Source organism: Haemaphysalis longicornis, unplaced genomic scaffold, assembly GCF_048455015.1.
Source record: "Haemaphysalis longicornis isolate Haplotype H1 unplaced genomic scaffold, Haemaphysalis longicornis Haplotype H1 scaffold_1, whole genome shotgun sequence".
Classification (NCBI taxonomy): domain Eukaryota; kingdom Metazoa; phylum Arthropoda; class Arachnida; order Ixodida; family Ixodidae; genus Haemaphysalis; species Haemaphysalis longicornis.
Genome location: NW_027526203.1, coordinates 459249413 through 459273530, shown reverse-complemented (window position 1 = coordinate 459273530; position 24118 = coordinate 459249413). Strand labels below are relative to the sequence as shown.

General features: G+C 48.2%; 1 protein-coding gene across 1 annotated transcript in view; it reads left to right on the top strand.

Moving 5' to 3' along the window:
- LOC144156122 (uncharacterized) overlaps nucleotides 1–24118 on the top strand; it is an 882723-nt gene that overhangs the window by 447588 nt on the left and 411017 nt on the right. Inside the window, exon 6 of the mRNA XM_077687950.1 lies at nucleotides 1256–1452. Coding sequence (XP_077544076.1) covers nucleotides 1256–1452 — 197 coding nt within the window. The remainder of the gene's footprint in view (nucleotides 1–1255; nucleotides 1453–24118) is intronic.

Genomic DNA, 24118 nt, shown 5'->3' with positions numbered 1-24118 from the left:
CTAAAGACACCATTATCCCTTCTCATATGCTGCACGTTGACGTGCAAGGAACGTTTTCTGTAATTGTCCAGTGTAAATAGCGACAAGGGCGGCAGCAACTTATTCTTTTAAAATCTCCAACATGGGGGCCACAGGCCAAAGTGCTGCGCAGAGTGTTCAGTCTCAGACTGCCGTAACCCAGATCCTGGCCGGCGAATTCACTGTGTATTACAATACACACTGATGATGGTTGCAACTGCATCTGTGTCGAATCCTGTCAGGAAGGGGCAATTATAAGCAGCTGTCAATATCCTGCGTGGCTTTTTTGGGAGTTTGAGGCATAGACATTACTCTTAAAATGTATTTTGCGTTGCCTTTTGCACAAAATGAACTCCCATATTTTCTTTTTACCTGTGGTGTTGAAAGTGTGCAGAGGGTTCCAATAATCACTGCATACGACTTGCGTAATCCCTGGTGTATGTCTTTCCTAGAAGTGTCACTCAGTTATGATTGAAGAAAAAATGCTATAATTAACTTGTTGTCTGCTTCGTTCTATGGGGTTAATCTCCTAGTGCTTGTTGAGCTGCACACATCCCTTGTGCGGCAGTGTGAGGTCCGTGCTTTGCCCGTATTGAACGATGAAAAACAAACAAACAAACAAACAAACAAAAACAAAAATAAGGTATCTGTTGAGTTGCAGTCACAATGTATTAGTTGGGAGTGCCAGCTCCGGCCCCAGTTTTCTGGTGCCGCCCGAGGCCAACGACCTATTCTAGCTGTTCGTGCAAGGGAAACACGATGGCAATTTGCTAACACTTCCCGCCGTACTTTCCCAACTCAGAACCGAAATGAGACCCGTTGATTCCAACCATTCACTTTTGTTATAGTTATTAGTCAGATGCTATTGGTTTATCAAAACAGAAAAATCGGTTTGTCCTTTTCCTGCTGAGTTGGTAACACAACGTGCCTTTCGCGGCTCGCGCATAGTATTTACATTTATATTTTCGTTGATACGAGAGAATCCATATCCCCATTTTTACTTGAACAATGACTGCAGTGAAGGAGCCCGAGTGGAATTGGCATTCTTGCTGCGCAGCCTCCCTCGGACGTCTTTCCTCGCAGTAACGTACTCCGTGACGGCAATGCGTTAAATTATGACGCTGGCTAGGTGCTTTAGCTGAGCTCCATACTGCACGCCCCATCACCGCTCGTGTTTTCGCCGGTGACACGTGGCTTGTTGCTGCCGGTCGACTGCAAGAGGTCGTTCTGTGCGCAGATGAAGTGGAACCCGCGAGCCAGAAAGTGGACGCGAGTTTGGCGGCGCTGACGCGAATGGCGCACAATCCCGAATGCCTGGACAGCATCCTGGCCGGCCTGCAGAGACACCTGGCGGCCATCATAGAGCTCACGCTTCTAGTGGACGGCGACCGGCTGCAGAGACCCCTGGCCGCTCTCTTCAACCGCCTCTTGCTCGTGAGCTGGTCCCTCTCTTTCACAGGCTGCAGTTGCACACGTGCACTCCTTGGTCTTAGCCGCGTCGATGCGAGACAGCAAAAACCCTGTCGGAGGCACTGACTAGATCTGCTGCTACTCAGTGCCTCGTCAGTTCTTGCTCGTTAGCCTCATTCGCACGCTAGTCTTTTTTGTTTTTCTTTTCTTTTCTTCTTTTTTTTTTGCTTCATGTCGCCGTTTTTCTCCTGTATCTTGCTGGAGCTGGTCCACGGAAACAAACTGGGCATCTGTACTTAGGCAGGACGGCAGACAAGTGGTGCGTCTGTCTCTCTTTATCAGTGTTTCTAAAGTTTTTTCTGTACCTGTTTACATTGCATAGTTACCTAAAGTGTTCGACCTATTATTGACTACCAGAAGCAGAGGAAATGTAACCGCGGTACATTATTACTCTTTGATGCGCGATGTTGCTTTGATAGGAAAAAAATTCGTTGACTTTAATTGCACTTGGTTTGTTTGTCCGGAAGTTTTAATTGAGTATATTTCATAGTGCAACGGGCCCTCCACAGCCTAACTCTGCCAGATACAACGCTTCATCTCGCTATTGCGGAACTTCTAGGAGCAACTCGGTTTTATGCAGTGCTCGCACTTGACGCAGGCAGGGCTGTTGGTTCTATAATTTACGTGGAAAGCCTGCTCCTTTGTAGTTGATTAAATCTGGCACGATTGGGCATAAATGTGTGCGTAGAGTGCGGTGTTGTGCCACAGTGCCGCTAATGGCGAGTAATACTTCGGACCGAGCCGGCTCGCGACAGCAGTATTGAACACCACCAGTGTGAACAGGAATTACCGGCCTTTTTTTACCACAGGTTGTAATTTTATAGTTCATCGCGTATTCCAAATGGTCGGCGCGCTCTGTGTCATTTTTTTTGTAACTACTAAACACCTTTCAGTAAAAAAGGTTCAGCTGTTTTCGTGGGCAGTAGGAAATCACCGCTTTATACAACATGTCGGCAAAATGCTGTAGGTAGTCGCTGCAATGGTTACCCCACTTCTATCTCCCATTTCACAAAAAAAATATCTCACGACCTGAGCCAAGATGGCAGCAGAATTCGTCCCTGGAAAAATTTCAGCTGGAGCGTAAGGAAACGAAGGCCGGTCGAGGGAAACACGGGCACAATGCTGACTAACAACTGAAATTTACTGAAGAAAGCACACATACAGTATATACCCCAAAACATTGCACAACTTGGTGGTAATTTGGCACAAACCGGCAATGAAGAAACCAGCAGGTGCATAAATGACAGGGCCCGTGAGCACGCCGCATCACTAAAGACAACGCCATCCGGCCACCTTACACTCCATTGCCGCGATCGTACATGCACCGCACGCATCGACGAAATCGACATTATCGGACGGAAACACAATCGCTTGGCACGAGAAATTATTCAAGCACTTGCTATCGACAAGAAGGGAGACGCGTGAGTTAACACCGCTTCCGTCACATTAACTGATAATGAAAAGTACGTGCTTCGGGGTTATCCCTTGGGCTGATTGTGCCAAATTATCACCAGGTCGTGCAATGTACTACACATGTGTGCTTTCTTCAGTAAATTTTAATTGTTAGTCAGCATTGTGTCCGTGTTCCTCTCGGCCGTCCTTCGTCTCCGTATGGTAGAGCTAAACGTTTTCCAGTGATCACGAACAAACTAGCCCAATCCCAAACAATACTGCAGAATTCGTCACTCTGATCGATTTCTTTTTTTAATTTATACGTTGATGAGGATATCTTTTTGCGGGCTTCCTGTGGTTGGAAGTCTTCTCACCGAACGTAGAGAGGAGGTGGTGCCTGAGGTAACAATTCCTAAACAACAAGACATCGCTACGAGGCGTCGATGTTACCCAATCCCCAACTGCGTTATGTGTATTCCCAACCGCTTCTTGTCTGAACTCAAACACTGTCCGCAGTATAATTCATATCAATGTCTGCATGCATTGCACTCCATTTGTTCTGCGCATCCAAATCGAATCGACTTGCTTCGAATAAACGGCTTACAAGGATGGCCGCTGAAGTACTTCACCAGAGGCCCGTTTACCGAAACGGTTTCACGAAAATTCCACGCTTCCGAAGTCAGTCTGTCAGAAAATATATCTACACATGTATCTTGCGCATTAAATAAGCTCTTCTTTTAACCTCATCATTGACAGCAAGGTGAAATGATTGTTTTCTTTTGAGAAACTAATGTCGGGTCATGCACTTGGTGACGTGTGGTACGCCAATATATTTGCTGATGCCCTAAAGAAGGATCTCACGCTGAAACGTGTGGTAACAAATCAGTAGTAATGTATTTCTTCTGATTGGGCAAAGTAAGACAAAGCCCGCGCCCGTTCGTCTACTTTCCGTGTGCAGTTGCCGGCCTGCGACAGCAGGGGAAGTATTTTGCTATAATTATTATGGTCAATATTTTGGTTGGCGAATACATGGTTGCAACAATAAATGAAAGAATTAAAAAAAATTGATACAAACCGGTTCTTCGCTCGGGCTCCACTTTACACGAAGCTCGTTCTTCATTGCCCATTTTGTGTAACCTAAAGGATGGATACGCCATTTACTGCCTTACAAATAAAACGAATAAAAACGATTTTAATCTGTATACATCTGCATGTACTTTATAAGACGATCCCGTGGTTCAGTTCTGCCACACTGCTCCTGGTTGACCAATGCATGCCGCCACCTAGGGAAATTCGGTTAATGACCGCAGTTCGCATATAGTTTGACTAGGAATATGATCTGCGCTCTGGCAGTGCGCTAGTATAGGTGGTATTCATTGAAAAGTTTAGCTGTCAATTTCTTCGCTTGGCAACACTCGAGACGGTCACGGACATGGCCGATGCGCCACGGACATGGCGCGGCTTGTGCCACTGCACTCGCACGCCGAAGGAAAGAAAAACACCGGCGTGCGTCGTCTGCTCCGTTACAACCCGATTCTCAATGATGGTGTCAATTAACAGAGATGTTATTAATCGCACTCACATTAGACTCGAGGCATCACTGTGCGTTTGGTGAGGTAGAGTTTGGAAAGTCCAGCCCAAATCACGCGCTTAGCACGGACAAGTACCACCATCCCGCGCAGCCCGACGTAACCAGTAACGGCGCACTCACATTGTTGCCTGCATGCGCGCCTCGCCAGTGAAGACAATCTATATGCTAGCATTGCTAGCATTGCATGAAGCCGCAGCAAAGAGCGACCCTTGAGTAAAATCATAAGCTCGATATCGTCATTCCCCGAGATTTCATTGTTGGCTGCATGGAATGGCCAACAGGGTGCAGTGTGATGAAGCAGGATGATAAGCTTTTCTCAGAGTATGACAGAGCTGGCGACCATGATGGAAAAATGACAACCTTAGCACGAAGGCGCCATCTGTGGCATTTAAAACGAAACACGCGATGTGGTTCACGTAGGACGGATTACTAAAGTCCGTACCCACTTTAAAAGTAACTTTTTGGGATCATCCTAACCGAGCGGCGAAATGAAATTTTCGGTCTGCTGCCGGGTTTAGCTGCGCCGCCCTTCCGCGTACCGGTATACCCCAGGTGGCGCCACCGTTCTAAGCTGGTCATTCAGGCATTATGGACGTCGGCTGCCCCATAGGCAAAAATCGTTTTCGTTCGACTTCTCGCTAAGCGTGTAAGTGCAGTCGCCGGACTTTGGGTCAACCAAAATGCCCCATGAAATGCGACCTTGGTGTTAATTTTGAGCCGGAACGAAGAATCGCTTTCTCTTGCTGGAGTATCCTGAACACAGCATAGCCGAATCTCAACCACACCTGTCGTTATTCTACCTCGTTAGTTGGAAGTTGGTCGTGGTTGGAAGTGACAAGATGTAAAGAGGACCGTTGTTGCCTCGCTTGAATTTGGGGACTTTTGCACGGTTGTGGCCGTGCCGTGGACCTTGTGGATTAGCGTCTTACGGCATGCCAAGGACTGAAGCGCACCGCAGTTCTGTAACAAACTCTTTACCCACATCGTCATTCGACGCACTAAGACGGCAGCCGGCTAGCTGGCTACGAAGGTGGCCAAGTGGCGAAGGTCGAGTTTCCGAAAACAGGCAGGGCCCGCACGCTAATTCGCCACTTCTTTTCTTCCTCGCACGCGGGCCTCCGCTCTAGCCCGGCCGTGGTCCTTGCTGGCGGTCAACCGGTCAGCGGCTTAGGAGGGTTGGGGGAGAGCTTCCGACGAGGCGCACGGCCGCCGAAGCGTTCCCCACAGCTTGGACCTCATTTAGGCTCCAAATTTTTAATGAGCTTACAATGTCCATGCATGTACAAACGCTTTAGGTTGACCTTAAGAGGCCTGGCGGTGCGAAAGGGCCGTGCAAAAACATTTTACTTGGAACATCACTTTGTACCGCCGCGCTCATAAACTTATCATCACGCGCTTCAGTCTGTGTCTGTCTACGGACATAACCATTACTAAGACCTCTACAACATCGTGGGCATTACCTGCGGGCACCTTTAAGGCCTCAGTTATTCAACATAATGGTTTGTTCCAGAAGGAAATGTCAGAATGCAGGACATTGGTGGCCTTTAAAGCTAGACCCCTTGTACATACATGAGAATCCAGCGTAGTAGGGTAAGTACAGAAGCATTTACTTGCTCGTATATCATACAAAAGTAAGAGCTATGCAAAATTTAGAGCTTGTAGCATTTACATATGTCCTTCCTGGAGCCGTTTCTGAACCAAATATACAATGACTTCTTTATCGCCGCCAAGTGAAAATTTTGAACAAGTGCGTACAGCCGCGGATAACAGGAATGCAACTCCCCGATTTCTACTCATCGATGGAAAAGCTACGAGCAAAGGAAACAATTTTTCTCAATTTATATAGGTTAAATCGCCCTTGATACAAAAATGCTTTGAGCTACAAAAGAAGAAAAAAAACTCAACTTGTGAAAGGAACAACAACAATATAACGGTACTTTCAAAAGTTCGGCTATTTCCAATGGGGCACATGCTCGTGAAGGCAGAAGCCAAGATATTTCCGGCCAAACTGCCTGACCACCCGAAGCAACAAACTTTTCGTGACACCGCACTGTCTCCTGAGCAACGCAGGCTGCTCCTCCAGCGAGATGAAAATGGTCCCATGATCGATACGGCGTGCCTGTTTCGTGGCGCACTTCGCTTCGTTCGCTGGCGGGAGCCGCGTCCGGCGTCCGAAAATGTATGGGCTCCACTTGCCCCCCTGAATGAATCAATAAATTTAGGATAACTACTCGAGCGTGCAGGCAGGGCCCCTTCGCTGCACGCGTGAGGTTCACAGAAACCAAATGGGCCGCGTTTGAGTTTTACTTCGGGGCTGCTCTTCAGTGTTAAGTGCGAGCTCGAAAGAAAATTTGTGCGTTGAATCTAGCCCCAATATGCCACTCATGGTTGAACAATTGGGGTTTTATTTTGATTTCGCGTTCTCTGAAATTTGCGAAGTTCTTCTAGCTCTAACACATCGTTTGCGCAATAAAAAGGCCATTATTAACTCCTCGTAGGGGACGTACTGAAGAGCTTTTTACAGATAGGGACAACGGGCGATATTTTTGTCCAAGGATATGTGTACCTTTATTTCGGCTAGTCGAAGACATGCCTATTGCTAAAACTAACGGCGGCATTTTTTTTTTTTGTAATTGGGAAGAGGGAACTTCGATGTAAAAACCTTTGAACTCCACAAACCACCAGCTGCTTACGAGCATATGTAGCCTGAACGTTACGTCATCCCTGGCGGAAGGCCGGAGTGAGCCTCGCCTTGGTTACCGGAAGGGCGAACCAACCCAAGGTGGCTCAGTTAGCGTTATGTGAGGCGGCGAACGAAGTTCACTAAGACAGAAAGGGAGGCAGCAAATTGGAGTTTGCTCAGGATGAAAGTTAAGGGGGAGAGACGTTGGAGCTACCGGGAAATAAGAAATCTGGGCTCAAATTCTTTCCAATTTTATACATGTCGAAAAATCCTCAAATCATTCGTGGTTCTTTGTGCTTCAGGACTATACTTTGTAATTGAGGATTATTGAGCTCTGTAGTATCTGCGTACTACCTCTAACAAAAGACGCCTTTCATGTTCTCACAGTTGAACTAGGGAGAACAGTAACGCCACATTCGATTGAAATTGTTCCTGTCATAGAATAGCAAAAAGAAAGACCGACCTACTATTACGTAAATTATAGGTGCACTGATGGGGCGGTTATAAGCTGCCCAATAATTCGGCCTGTGAGAAAATTGGCTCATGGAATTCATTCTTTCCGTAAAGTCCCGATAACTGGTGCTAAAAAAAGGTTGAATCACATTCCATTGTCTCTCCTCTACATTGAATGACTAGAGGGGATACTAGATTTACAGTTAGCCGGAGTTAACCTAGATTACATTAGAGCTGGCGAGGTAGCGTCTTGAGGGCAGCAACTCATATTGCCGCCTTCTTTGCAAGGCGAGCGAGCTTTCATCGCTTTCTCTCCCCGAGAAGGGGGCCATCAAGGCGATCCGGGGAAAGCGAGACATTCAGTCTCAGCTGCCGAGCCAGCGGAAGAGCCGCGTCCGGTGACAGCCTTCGCCATCCGATTGGAGCAGAGCCGCAGATGCGTGCCGGATGAGGATAGGAGCAGCAAAAAAAATTTATGAGCCGCATTCGGCGGCCGCATGGTTCGTCCACGGCCGCCAGTTCGGCGTGTGTGCTTCAGTGCGGCGGAAAAGCTTCTTTACCGACCCGCAGGAGGAATGGCCAGCCACAAGCGGCGTGCGCTCGCTCGAAGTGGCGGCGATGATGGTCCTCCTGGGTCGCATTGTGGCGGAGCGACGTCAGGGTCGCTGGCCGGCGAGCCGCTTCCTGCGCTTGGCTACCGCGACGCCCTGAAGAATGAGTGCCGCGGCGGACGGCAACAAAGCCCACAAAGACAAATAAGTATCCGGCCATTTGGGCCGGCATAAGGGACCTTCAGCCACTGCGAGACTGCCGCGGTCGCGCTCTCGTCAGTGAAAAGCGCCACATTTGCAGGGGCGCCCATCAAAGTTGCTCTCGTCGTGATTCTCCGTCTGGCTTTCCGTTTGTCTATCTCGCAATTTCTTTTTCCCGCGTTCTGAAATTGATGCTTCTTTCATGGGTACATCGGGGAAGTACACTGTAGCAGCCACGTTTCCTAGCAAAACTTGGAACGTACATTTCTGGAAAAATACGAGCCACACCTTAACGCACAGGGAGAAAGAGAGAGATAGAGTCTCTGTGCGTGTGTGCGTGCACATGTGTGAGAGAAGCAAAAAGGTGACGGGGATAGATATTAAATTTATCAAAGGCTTCTGTCCATGTGGGTTCGAGCAGAAGTGGACGAATGACCTCATCGTTTCACCCCTTCTCGCACCCTATATGGAGCAGGTTTCAATATGAGATTAAGATCAACTTTCCTTGATAATCCCATCTCAACCTAACCCTAACCATTTAGGTTAAGGTGATGCGGTTCTTGTAGACCTGACATCGTTGTGTGCATCAGAGTTGTCTTTAACTTCAGCGTTCGTTAACGCACACGGTATTTATTTATATCGAATACATGCACTGCCTTTGTGCTTCTGAAATAATTTGTTTTTGCTATGACGTTTTCTTAGCCCAACCTGTTTAACCGGTCATTGAATCCTAGATAATGACTCAGCGTTGTGTAGTTGGGCCAAATGATTTTCTTTATTCTGAACGACTCTTTTGAGCTCGCCGTGCATAGCTAAGAGCATTCGACTGAGTATTTGTGTTCTAAACAGACGGCCATGTTAAAAAGAGAACCAAACTTACTATTTACGCCATAACAGCGGTAACAACACAATAGACATTCTTCTGACATCATACCCAGACGACATCACGAATTTAATTGCCCACACAGGACTCAGCGATCACAACCTACGCCATATTCCTGTAGTGTCACCTGTTGTAAAGAAACCCCCTAAGAATCAGCTAATTACAGACTACAAAAGGGCTAATTTTGAAGCAATAATTGGCGAGCTTGCTCACTTTTTTTAGAACTTTCAAAGCATATACTTAACCCACTCTGTCAACGCTAATTGGGAGCTTTACAAGAGTATACGCTTATTAACCTGAAGAATAGGAACACACCGACCATACTCATTGCCACAGATTCCAACAACCCATGATTAGACGAACACTTAAAATCCCTGCTTAACCGGAAGAAGCGTCTTTACAGGCGATCAAAATTTAACAGCAGCCTTGATGTATGGGGTAACCACTGCAATACCTTAATGAAGTGGCTGCTGCAAAACGCCAATGTTTTCCAGCAGACCTGCTGTCGATGTTCCAAACTAATCCTAACAAATTTTGGTGTACCCCGTCATCGAACCGTCAGCCCAGCCAAACTGAACTAGTCAATTCCGATGGTAATTTAGTTTATCCAGGCCAGTGTGCTTCAACATTTAATGACTATTGCGCATCAGTTTTCTCACTCCTGAGGGCATACCTAAATAGATTCAATCTCTCAAGCTCCCCTCCTCCGCCGGTTGTGACCTTGTCGATAGCAAACTACTTAAAGGTAGCCGTGTATTGTCTAATGAAATCCTATGCGTAATATTTAATCACTTATTAAGAACAGGTGACATCCCAGCTAACGAGAAAAATGCCCAAATTATTCCCCCATTTAAGTCAGGTGATCGTGTGATTCCATCCAACTATCGTCCAATTTTCCTAACAAGCATTCTGTGTAAGTTACTTGAGCCCATCATACCAACTGGTATTGTGTCACACCTAGAATCTTTTTTTTTTTTTTTGCGCTCGTCAACATGGCTTTCGCAAACTGCTATCATGTGAAACACAACAAGCAGATTTCACCCATGACGTCTTTCACGGAATGAATAACAACCGTCAAATAGATGCGATCTTTCTAGACTTCGCCAAATCATTCGACCGCATTCCACATGATCTACTACTAGCTAAGCTATTCGCCCTGGGCCTCCCTCCACTTGGATAAAACATGAAAACCGGAAACAGTTCACCACCTCCACTCGCCAATGTTACGTCGGGCGTCCCCCACAGCGCCTGTCTATCTCCTCTCCTATTCCTAATCTTCATAAATAACCTCCCTCGTTACATAACAACTAACTTAAGGTTTATTGCCGACGACTGCGTTGTTTATTCGGCCATCCATAGCCCGGAAGATTCTGAAAATATGCTGCGTGATCTTTATACGATTTCATCTTAGTGCGAATCGTCGCTCATGCCTCTAGATCTAACAAAATGCAAGCTATGAATTCACACGCTAGAAGAGTTTAAAATCTTACCCTTACAAAATTAGTCCAGTTCTTGTTGACCGGACATCAACTTACAAATGCCTCGGCGTACACATGACACATCCTGGATTACGCACGTGTAAATGATCTACGCAGGTGCCTCACGCGCACTTGGCTACTTACGTAGAAATTTAAAATCGGCATCTCCGAATGTAAGAAAAATTAGCTTATCTAACGTTAATCCGGCCTAAACTTGAATGCGCCGCTTCCGTTTGGAACCTTTCGCAAGCCCATCTTATCAACGAATTAGAAGCTGTCCAGAACCGAGCTACCTGCTTCATACCTCGCCAATATTCTAACAACATCATTTTGAGTGCCCTAAAACAAAATTTATCCCTCTCTTCGCTAGCTTCGCGTAGACTTATCTCTCATCTTTGCTTACTTCGCTGTTTCTTTTACCACCCCTCAGAAGAGGCACCCTTTTTTAATTAAAACCACCACCGAGAATATCATCCCGCCTAAGCCATAGGCACCCAATAGCACGTATCAATGGTCGCACTTTAGCAATGAATAACTTCTTTTTTCCAAATTCTAAAATACTTTGGAACAACTTGCCTAACGATATCGCTGCACAGTCAAACCGCTATAGCTTTCGCGAAAAACTTAATCTTCACGTACAGTGACTGCTAACATCCGCTGCTGTGGCTCAGTGGATAAGGCATTGTGCTGCTGAGCACGGGGACGCGAGTTCTATTCCCGGCCGCGGCGGTCGCTTTTCTGATGGATGCGAAAAGAAAAAAAACGGGCTTGTGTACGAGATTTCGGCGCACGTTAAAAATCCCCAGGTAGTCAAAATTAATCCGCAGCCCTCCGCTACGGCACGCCCCATCGCCTGCGCTGCGTCGGCGCCTTAAACACTACGATCAATCGATTCCTAACATTTTTCATTGTTAATTTATCACTGGTAAATCATTTTTGTACACCGCCCACCAAAATTTTGTAGACTGTAAGTTATCATTATGCTGTTCTATCTTGTGTGCAACAAATGACTGCGCCTGCCTTTATTCCTCTTTTATTGTATATGCTCGCCTTTGATTTCAGCACGTAGTTTTGTAACCTGTACGCAGAACTTTACTTTTTTATTGCTTTTATTGTCGTTTCTCCTTCGCCTTGAATTGATTGGTGTTTACTGTGTGCTCTATTCAACTCGTTATTACTGCCCCGAAGGCATTAGCCTTCGGGCTTTTATAGAGACTCTGAAGTGTACTTCTCAAACTTCTGTTTTTGTTTTATATGCATAGACAGCTGGCTCAAATAAGCACACTTTTTATCGTTTATCCGGTCGATAAAGCAGTATTTAATTTATAAAGCCTACCCGCCGCGGTGGCTCAGTGGCTAAGGCGTTGCGCTGCTGAGCACGAGGTCGCGGGTTCGATTCCCGGCCGCGGCGCCCGCTTTTCTGATGGAGGCGAAAAGCAAAAACGCCCGTGTGTACGAGATTTCGGCGCACGTTAAAGATCCCCAGGTGGTCAAAATTAATCCGGAGCCCTCCACGACGGCGCGCCTCATCGCCTGCGTTGCGTCGGCGCGTTAAACCCTACAATCAATCAATTTATAAAGCCTGACACAAGGTAAAATACCTTGCGAAATTTGCGGTGGCCGCAACAACTAACAGCAGTGACGCGCATTCCAGATGCGATGTTATTTGACGATGTTCAAGATTGGAATTCAAACCAATTTCGCTTTCGGTTCTGCGAAACAACATGCTGGGAATCAGACGTTGTCGTTGGCTGGCCATTATCAATATCTCAGGAATCGACATACCGCGCTTCTGCCATGTTGTCGGCTGTAAAATGCGTCACGTAAGCCTGCCAGCATGGCCTAGAATTGTGGCGATCACTACCCGAGGCTTACGCAGTGGAGGAACGCCCTGCGCGTCACCGGAGAGGCTCAAATGCGAGGCGCTGTGCTCCTACCTTTGCGGCTTGCCTGGCTCGTGCCTGTGTCGTAAGAGGCGTGTTCGCACCAGGCCGAGATTGGGCTGATTCGGCACTGTGCTCGCAAGCAGTCGCTGCTTAGGTCAGCACCACGCCAACGAGCACTCGCCAGCGTGTCAGTGGCAGTCTGCACTCATTCTGCGAACTAGCCCGTGGAGCATGATGTTTGCAGCGCAAAATGGTGAATTCAGTATAGAAAGCATTACCCCTCCAAATAATTAACTTAAAAGAACAAATGCGCTATCAGGGATTGGAACTTCCGAATCGCAAGGCAGTGCTCCCTGTTCTTTAGACGACTCGTCCATATATTTTTCTCTTCTAATTTATTTAATTAAATATCGAGAAACATACATAGAAGAACTATATACAAATCTTGGCGCTTAATATACAGCTTGAAACGGGTAATCCAGAATTCGGCGAAAAAAACATTGACAACAATTTCGTCCAGTAAGGGGGCAGTGATACACACCGGTGCAAAACAGGGTACCAATCAGTTCTCAAATCGTTTTGGTCATAGTATGCTTTTAGCTAGCGCTGTCTGGGAGGAAAAGATAAGGTATATATCGTACAGCATGCTTAATTGTTTCTTAGTTTCAGCATTTCCAGCATCTTAGATGACTATTTGTCGAATAACGGTCGTCCAGTAAGCTTCCCCCAATTTCCACTAATATCTCATCTCTGGCCACTGCATTCCTTAGGCAGAAAAGTGATCGCAAATGTGCGGTCGTGTTGCTGATCGCTGTGCTAGTTCACCAAACGCAAAAAAAAATGCTTCCCGCACCTTGGTTTTACGCTTTACAATAAAAGTTTCGGTTGATTTTCATTCCTTAGTACCTATACTAACTTAGCTAACTTATATCCCCCCTTTAAATGGCTTTAGGTTTTTCTACTTGCGCACCAGTCAGCGAAGCGTCGCATGTGCGCTTGTGTTGAGCTACTTGAACTTCACAGACTTTACTAAGCGTGATACAGTCCACAAACAAACAAACTAAAGACAAATTCTTCCAAGCACACACCGTGTCGCGACTTAGCCTCAACTGAGCGAAGGAATTGCAATGGCTCGCCGTCCAACGTCACTAGTACAGCGAACTAGAATACTTCCGACTGACTCTGTTAGAGGGTCGGCGAGCCGTGCAGTAGCGCAGTCAAGCTAAGCCATCTCGAGTGAGCGCCATACGAAATGTCATAAGAAATCGGCAAGGAGGATGCAGAGAGGAGGACAGCCCTTTCGAATGGATTTTTCTACTAAATAAAGTCGCGTAAAAGCACCGAGAGTGGTCAAGTCATGGCCTAGAGACCTCAGGCTGCAATTTGCACAAGTAATACCGCAATGTTGCCCTTCAGTTGCCCTTTAGGCGGAGTAGCTGCCAACATGCTTTGAGCAATCCAGTCTAAAATGCATGCGTTTGGTCGCAACTGAAATGAAATGAGATATGTCCCGCCAGTGAAAAAAAAAAAGTCTTAGCGAACCTCGGGATAAATTTTTCATGATCCGCACTAGAGAAGACGTTTACCACACCCACTCAAAACCCAGCGCTCAAAGCTGGCTATTTAATAATAAATTAATTGGATTCGCACGATTATTACGAAAATTACATAGTGGGTTTGCGCCAGCCGCTTGGAAAATTCCAGGGTTTCAAAGCATACCTCCTCCTCCCCTTCCTCCCCTCTCCTTCCTCCTTCTCGTATACTCTACCACTAATAACACAACAGCTGAAAGCAAATAATAAATCAATTTGTAGTGCGTCTTATCGCATTCCACTAAACGAATGTAAGGGAGCCCGCAAGTTTTGGGGGAGCTGTACAATTTGACGTTGGTCATGCCCCCAATCTACGGCGTTCAGAAATCGTGCAATTTTCGTTCGCGCGCCTGGCGGGAACACAAATCAGTGACTGTGGCTTTGTCCGCAGCTGCAACGATCATACACTTCGGCTGGAGCCATGCATGGAGTATTTTCTGTTAAACGTTGTCTTGGAAGATTTGTTAATGAGAAAGTCTTATATGCCTAATGAGTGGACTAATCCAGCGTCGTTGTTGACCTTCCACATCGGAGGGTACCGGAAAGGGCCGACAGGGTGAAGAGTAAAGGCATGTGAAGAAAGGCGAATGGCGGCAGGTTGCTTTTGAAGGTAACTTGCGCTTGTTGTGATCACAGAGACGGACACAGGAAAAAAAAAACATACACTTTCACGAGAAGACGGCGCACTAACAACTGATTTATTCTGAACAAGACGAAAACATACATATAGAATAACGCAGAATGAAAACAAATTCCAGAGAAATGGGGAAGGGAAGTCATGTGAGTGAAATATAAAGATAAAAAAGATTGCGGGGGTCGAGGTCAGTCCACGTGCTGTCGTTAAAAAGATGCAGCCCGAACGAGCTTCTCGACGAGGATCTCCATCGTCACGAAGTTACCGCGGCCATTCAAAATCTGAGGCGCCACACGGCTCCAGGAATTGACCAAATTACTAACAAAGCACTCATCAATCTCGACGACCGTTCACTGCTAGAACTTACCACCCACCTCAACAAAATTTGGAAGTCTGGCGCCCTACCCGAGGATTGGAAAACAGCGGAGGTCCGCCTCATACCAAAACCAGGCAAACCACCAGCCTTTGAAAACTTGAGACCTATCTCTCTTACTTCGTGTGTGGGAAAACTCCTAGAGCATGTGGTTCTCAACAGACTACAACCGTATCTGGAAAACTCAGGGAAAATCCCGCCAACGATGGTGGGATTTCGTCCACAACTGTCAGCGCAGGATATCTTACTTCAGCTTAAAGAGGAAGTGATGGCCCCTGCGACTCGTGCCTCCCCCACTGCCATTCTCGCATTGGACCTCAAAGGGGCGTTTGATAACGCCAAGCACACAGCAATTTTGCAGAGGTTGAACACACTGGGATGTGGAGCCAGGGTTTACAACTACATCAGAGCTTTTCTCTCTGGAAGGAAAGCTGTGTTAAAAGTCGGGGAAAAAGCTACGGACCCCTTCTTATTAGGTGGGCGCGGAACACCACAGGGGGCTGTATTGTCTCCTATCCTTTTCTATATTGCCCTGCTAGGCCTGCCGCCACTCCTCGACAACATCCAGCGGATCCGCCATGGCCTATACGCTGACGACATAACCATCTGGTCGTCCACAGGGTCGATCGGAGAGTTAGAGAGCCGCCTACAGGAGGCAGCGGATGTGGTGGCTGCTTATGCCAAGTCATGTGGTCTCAGCTGCGCCCCCCAGAAGACTGAGCTACTCCTGGTTTCACCGCGCAAAACACACCCTCCAGGTTCTCCCACTATCACCCTACGCCTAGAGGGCCATATCATTGCGCCATCTCCAAACGTGAAGATCCTAGGCATGATATTCCAGGCGGACCGCTCCAACACCCTCCTCATCAAAAAGCTTAAAACCACAACAGACCAGGTTACTCATATGATACGACGAGTCACGACCAATACCAGGGGTATGGGGGAAGCGGACACGATTCGCCTTGTCCAGGCCTTCGTCGTATCTAGGATTACATACGCTATACCTTACGCCCTGCTTAAAGCCACAGAGCTCGAGAAAATAAACATCATGATAAGGAAAGCGTACAAGCAAGCCATGGGTCTCCCGGCAAGCACCTCAACCGAACGACTACTCCGACTTGGCATCCACAACTCGGCCGAGGAGTTAATAGAGGCTCACCTGTCTAGCCAAAGATTGAGGTTAGGAGCAACCGAAACGGGGAGGTTCATCCTCTCACGCCTGGCGCTGTCGGCCCCACTCAGCCACCCACCTCTCCTTACTGGAAACGTACCCCACTCCATTAGAAAACACTTCATAGTGCCCGTATTACCACGCAATATGCACCCTGTGCATCACTAGGATCGCAGAGAAGCCCGAGCCCGGGCAATATTTAGGTTATACGGAGATGCACCATCTACCGCCTACACAGACGCAGCCTGTTACCCCGGAAGAGAAGCCATGGCAGCCACCGTCGTTTTAAATAAGCAGCACAGGTGCAGCATCTCAATTCCCGGACACAACCCTCTCCAAGCCGAGGAAGCGGCGATAGCGCTTGCGCTTAGCCAAAGCGACGCGAAAGTTATAATCTCAGACTCTCAGCAGGCCTGCCGCAACTTTTCCAACGGTCGCTTGCACGTCACAACACTTCGACTAATCAATCAGAGACTACCAACGAGACCAGTGAGGATTGTGTGGGCACCAGCTCATAGCGGAATCCCCGGCAACCAGATCGCCAACCGTGGCTCGAGATTTGACCCGCCGAGCCAGCGTTGGTGAAGCCGAAGCCGAGCCCGAGCGCAAGCAACCTCTTGTCACCTACCAGGAAATCACGCAACACTATAGGCTGTCCCGTAAAACCTACTCTTCACCACACAAATCGCTACCGAGAGATCAGGAAAGGTTACTGCGTGCCCTGCAGGTCAACACCTTCCCGCATCCCACCAGACTACACCTCTTTGACCGGACACACGTTTCTCCCCTTTGCCGCTTCTGTGGAGAGCCTGGGACTCTCAGACACATAGTGGGCGGCTGCGACAAGTCCACCCTAGACCCCCCTAACATCCACCTTTCCACAGAGCTTTGGGAGAGAGCCTTGGCCAGCTCCGGCCTCGAAGATCAGCTGCGCCTGATCGAAAGGGCTGTCGACGCGGCCCGAGCTCAAGGCATCCTGGAATGAGGACGCCTCTCTCAAGCATTTTCTGGATTAATTAAAGTTTATTCTCTCTCTCTCTCTCTAAAAACTGCATCTCACGCTAGGTGAGCGTAATCGAAGGAGTGCTCACGCATTCGCCCTTATGTCCTGATATCATGAAAAACGCTTCATAAATCTCACGGGACATTCTATCTCCGACCTCCGCTATTTTTTTATCTTTATATTTCACTCGTATGACTTCCCTTCCCCATTTCTCTGGAATTTGTTGTTTCATTCTGCGTTGTTCTAGATGTATGTTTTGTCTTGTTCAGAATAAATCAGTTGTTAGTGCGCCGTCTTCTTGTGAAAGTGTACGTTTTTTTTTCCTGTGTCCGTCTCTATGATCACAACAAGCCCAACTTACCTTCGAAAGCATGTTACACCAACTAGCCCGACATCAAGCTTTACTGAGCGTCAGATTTCTCAGGGAAATTCTCGCAAACAAAGTAAAAAAATTCCCCGCATTTCCCCGAGGGGAAGAATGTGAAAGTGCGAATGCACGAGTTGAATTTGCGCGGTTCGGTAATGTTCGCGAAAGAGAGATCACACACACACACACAACTACAAAGAAAGAAAGATGCATTTATTCACAGACACCTATTTGTGTTGTCGTTGTACTTGATTGCTAGAGCGGATCTCAGCTTTGAAATTTCGTGTCAGTACTCCTTTAAGCAGGTGCATTAGCCCTTCTCACGCCCGATTCTTGGCCAATCCCCCACGTGGGTATGTGCCATGTCAGCGGCCAGGCAGCGCGCGCCCATCTCCCCCCGTTGCCAAGGTAGACGAGGAGATTCCTGACCAATCCCCCACGTGGGTATGTGCCATGTCAGCGGCCAGGCTGCGCGCGCCCATCTCCACGTGCGCGGACATCGCCGGTGGACGCAGGTTCAGGGTCGCTTAATAAGTGGCATACACTTCTGCACATTCTGAAAATTCTGTACATTTTGATTTCAGTGGTAATAGAAGCCGCGCCTACGGTGTGCAAGACGAATGATCCGCCCCTACATCACGGCTTTCCTAATTCCCCAGACTTAATACCCTGCTGAATGCGCCGGTTCTCCTTTGATCACCTAAGGTAAACAACATTGGGCTTGGAAGTATTTGGAGATGAGACCATAATGGTTTTAGTCGGAGATGTCGAAATGACTCGCGCCGTGTCCCGTGACAGAAAGTGCTTCGACGACACGTGTGCCGCCAATTTCTGCGTCGACTGAGCGCGGTCCACCACGCAAGCACGCCGACAAGGCCGAAGCGCATCAGGAGTACTACTCATGCATGGGTTTATCATGAGGAGAGCCAAACGCCACGAACTTGGTGGTACTACACGGCTGTCGTCTAGCTTCGAACTCACGTATGCAAACAGGATGTAGGAGTATACCAAGGAGGTTGTATACAACCTCCTTGGAGTATACATACATAAGTATCTCAAACAAAGTCACTAGCCTTTCGCCTTCAAGCCACGTCTTTCGCCTTCAAAAACTTTTCTCACGACGATTACAGCGATTTTCTGCAGACAACATCGATCCCTTATAAGGTTCGGGTAGGGATAATTGGGGCAGTTGGCAGTTGCAGTCACTTATTCACCTGTTAAATGTGGGGCAACTTTGTGTGTTTCGTTGCTTCGTAGGTTCTCTTGATACGAGCGGTAGCGCGAGGCTTAGCTATAAACATTGTCAGCTTTGCTCAGCTTCATCCCTCCAGTCATTTAGAGGGGAAACCAGGGATAGCAAGAACTGCAAGCATCGTTAAGAAACGAAGAAATGAGAAACATTTAGTAAATTGTCAGTATAATTATATAATTGTATTGATTCATTTCTTTAATGGTAGTTTTAATGTTTTTGAAAATCTCACTTCGCTGCTCGGATTTTCTTCAAGGTCAGCAGGCGGGTTGTTTCAAACGCTCCATACTTCCAACGTGCATTAAGACACGTTATCTAGTTATTTGCGGGATAACTGTGTGCTAGTTATGCGAGTTCTTTCGGCGTAGGTAACACGGGTGCAGAAGCAGGGTTCTGGAGCTGGCTACTTTCTTTTGGCGAAAGAAAGTACCCAGCTCAAGTTTCTCTGAAAGGGGCCCTGAAAGGCATTTTGAGCACACTAAATGAACTAGCGCAATCGCTAGATTGGGTCGCCAACGTCACCTGTGCCAAGTATTACTCTTTTACGCGCAGCGGAAAGCTCACACTTTTGTTGCAAAGTTTGTCGCTTTTTTCTCACCCTTTCCTTCGTATTTTTGGACGCCGCCATCTTCACATGTCTACATCATCGATTCCCAGATGTTCGTCATGAGCTAGACATCCTGCTATTGGGCGGCTTTTTCACGCACTTCCGGCAAAGAGATGAGTCGTCTGCTCAGCGTCGGCTCGCCGGCTGATCTGCCAGCGGAGTGCCGGAGTGCTTTGACATTTTACGGCAAACGAAACAAGTGTAAACAAACGCTTAACCGTTTGTATTGAATGCAACACGGCCATAACACGACGTGGATTTTATCTTACGTGAGTACGTACCATAAAGAAAGTCCCGTGGCACTTCTTTGGTGCAATCGCAGAGAACGCCCTGAGCCGAATGCCCGGGTTTGACGCGTACATTTTATTCAACTTCAAAACAATCCAGAGATGCGTTTCGAACGAACGCAACGTCACAACATGCGTTGCAAGTCTGAACCGCGATTGACAGACGATGAGTTGCCTCCTCCTGCCCGTCGTAAATACGGCACTCACCTCACACCCGGTTTGCGGGGACGAGCAGCAAGTCACAACTCTGGCGCGCAAGCGAGAAGGCTTTTAGCCAGGCACACTGCACATACCAAATGCGAGGTTGAGTGGTACGTCGTTCGAGAAAGATAATCCAGACCATGGGAAGCACTATCCACCCGCAGAAGTACAATGTCTCATTTCATCGCGAAACGAACGCGTCCACAACACACAGGAGGCGATGCACACACACACACACAGCTTCGGTCGTTGCATTGGCTTAGCTGCAAGCTTCGTTCGGACAATCAGCGATGCTACGACGATACAGAGCTGCGTGAGGACGACGTGCTAACCACTTCACGTATTTAAAAACACAGGGGCAAAGAACTAGGTTCATCGGAAGCAAAAAATCTTTCCTCCATTATAGTGCCTGAAATATACTGGCTAGTGTGCCGAGGGCGGGCTTCAGGCGGGCGCCGGGAGCGATGTACGCGGCCGTCTGCCGCTTGGGGCGCTGCCGTGCGGGGGTGTGCGCGTTCATCCGGCCCGAGCAGATCGCGCGGTTACCTCCGAGCTGCGTAGCAGACGGCAGCGGCAGAACTTTCCATTCCCGCTTGCGACGAAAGCGAGCGAAAGCGACGGGAATTCTGTCGCGCAACCAAAATTTGTCTCGACCATTCGACAAAAACGATCGTCGCGCGACAAAGCGACGGAATTCCTGCCGCAGTGCGAACGGGCCTTTATGCGCAATCTCCGCCTCACATAAAACAAGCTCTTGCTTGTCGCCTGAGCATACGGTTGATATCTGACTACGTTACACTGTGCTTGCCAGTGTATTTAAACGATGTCACTAGGTTTGAAACGTACGCGCTCGGCGTGCAGCTTTGTAAACGCAAGCGGTTTCACATACGCACGCTATTTTGCTGCTAATAGAATTTTAGTACAGCGTTTGTGGCCTTTGCATACGCTAAACGCTAAATTTTTGCGTCCCGCTACGTGACACCGCGATGGGAGTTTTAGTAGAGCGTCTCATCAGTTTTGCGTAGCGACACACTAATGCATACGGCGCCATCTGTCAAATGTTTTCCGAAATGTCTCGCCGGCTGATCTGCTAGCGGAGTGCCGGATGTGTTTGGACATTTTACGACTATCCAAACAAGCTTGCAAACAAACGCTTTCCCGTCAGTGTTGAATGCAACACATGGGTGCAGCTTGTCAGAACACGGGTTCTCGCTGATCGAGTGCAGCGTTGGTTTGCTCTTCGCCTTCACGTTCATCGCCGCTGATAAAGCGATCCGATCCGGCGCGTTTTGTGCACGGGTTCTGTGTCGGTTGAAAATGTCTTTTTTCACATGCCGCCGGTAGTAGTAATTACAACCACCGCAAAATAACACCCGGCACCAGCGGGGCCACATCTCAGACCGCGCTTTTTGGATAAACAGTGCGCGGTGCACCAAAGGGAATGAGCGCACGATTCTCCCCACGCGGCTGCGAGTTCGCCGCCGATACCAACTGCAGCCCTGCAGCTACGTACACCGCGAAAGGGCAAGGCCAGGCCGCACACATGCGGCCAGGTCATTCGTTCGCTTTTCCAGCCTGTGTCCATGGTGTCTACAGAGATGAAAAAGCCGAAAGAGCTGGCCCGTAGCAGACGGCAGTCTGTGGGAGCGCAATAGCGGAAGTACGTCACCGCTGAGGAGCGGAGCATCATGGGAGGGGAGGCCAACAGCGAAGAAACAGTTGAAAGGAGGAGGAAATACGGCGCGACGATAATTCGCGGTTTTTGATTTACGATTTCTCAGCTAATACTCATCGCTTTAACAAAATTCTTGCAGGAGGAGATTGCTAATACATTGCTTTATTTGGTTACATGTACATCCATGCATCGGCGGAAGGCATTTCAGGACCCCTTGAACGCGCACTGCTGCCATCATGCATTACATATTATCGCATTCCGCGCAAGTAAAGGGAGATTTTTTAAAGGAAATGTAGGCATGTTCCTTTCAAAGTGAGGTGGGGATTAAATGTACCAGAGGCAAGAATTTTATGTAGATTAAAAGTCTTTGTGTTCTCCTACAGGGATGTTCTTTTCTTCGCTATTTTTTGACCTCTACTTTCCTAAATCTTTCTGCTTGTACAACCCTGGAATCCTTCCTTATATGATAGTTGATTATTTTTCTTTATTGTAACTTAGGCCGACACCAATCCGCCCGGCGTAGACAGAAAACCCCGAGCGCACGTGAGCGCGCGCCTCGCGGCGACCACCCGGCGTCCACGGCGCGAGGCGCCAGGCACGACCTTCCCGCACTGGCTTTAGCAAAAAAAAAAAAATCGCCTCGTTAAGAGCACCCGGCGTCGTCCAGGCTTGCGCGTGGGCTTGTGCCGCGTGAAGGAGCTCCCGCCTTCGTCATCGTCGTCTTCGGCGCGGCGGGCCCATATCGCAGAGGTCGCCCCTCCCCTTTCCCCCTTCGTAGAGCCGAAGGCCGTTGTGTTGCCCACGTGACGTTTTTGGTCGGTTGAGTTTGGGAATTCCGGGGAGAGGTCGTTGAGACGGGGAAGCCCTGGGTGGGTAGGATGGAGGTGACGTAAGTGGGCTTGACTTAATTGGATGGCGGCCATTAATGTCGAGGGTGGCAGTCTTGGGTTGCGCTCGCCGTACGAGGGACGTACATAGATCTGCTCTTTCTGTTTCCTCTATTCAAGGGATCCGCTTTCAGTGTAGGAAGAAGCTAGGTCGACCCCCAGCTCTGCTGTTTCTCGAGCCTTGCACCACTAGGGCAAGCTGCGCCATTTTTTTTTGTGTGTTTTTTTACGACATATTGTCAAAAAATGAGTTTTTTGTTTAGTTCTTTTACGCTCCTCGTGTCTCGCTTTTCAGAAATCTGCACCCCGAGTTACGCTCGAAAGCAAATGAACGCTCTTTTTTCAGGTCTAGCACGTGGTGCCCAACCTGAACGTAACAAAAAACGCAACATTACTTTCACCTTACCCGCGCTGGTGGGTTACTGCACCCATTCACGTTCAATTACGTCCCAATCGTGCGTGCGAGATGCACCCGTCTATCTTCCTGCTATTCTTCTGCGTCCCGCTGAAACAGTGGCCCAGTTTAAAGGGAGAAGATAAAGAGCCGCACGGCACCAACCAGAATTGAAAAATTGAAACTTCAAACGTTGCCAGACAGAAGCCGTCGCTGTTTCAATTCCGCCTGTCCCTTCTTCTCGGATGGTAGTGGGAGGAAGCTTTTACCGGCTGAGGGATCCGCTCGGGAGAGAAGCTGCGTCCGCTGGCGAGAGCGATAAGCTTACTGTTGCCGCCCCAAGAATCCGCGTATGACAGAAATGGTTGGACGGGCAGGGAAGGGGGAAGAAAAATAAGGCGGGATAGGGTAGGGTCTCTTTCAATTTGGCCTTCCCCTATTTACAAAAGTGCGCCGCTTGCATCCCGATGAAGCGGCCCGAGGCAAATCCCTTGAGCCAGCGACCGGGCATTATGTGGGGTTGCCCGAGCCCTTGTCTCCCCTCCTCCGACCGCCTCCTCTGCGCTCTCCATCGTCCACCATCCTCGTGGTTTCTGCTCGGGTTGGCCGCATATACAATGACGTCGAAAGAGTGGCATCTTTGAAGAATGTCAGGCCGATGTGCGCAGCTGCTGCGGGCGTGTATCGCGGTGCTTTGCATAGCGAAGATGTGAAACTGCGCTCCTCCGGGCGGCCCACCGAAAATGCCGGCCAAAGAAAGAAGTGGCGCGATTGCGTCTGTGTTTTTTTTTTTTTGCTTATAAGAAAACAATCAAAACAAACACAAGGGAGGTATTGTTAAAAGAACGCGCCCACGATCGCTAACGTTCACATGTCGAAAAAGACGGATATATAGTGTTTTAACAAAGAGTGAAACGTTGGCGGGGCGATAAATGAAACCGGATGCAGTAAAGCAACCAGTTGCAAAAAAAAAGAAAAAAAAATTTCTCAGTACAAAGTACCCTCTTTCCAATCATTTCAAATGCAGAGATGAAGCACAAGTCACTGTTGCAGCCTCGCAGGGCTGTGTATT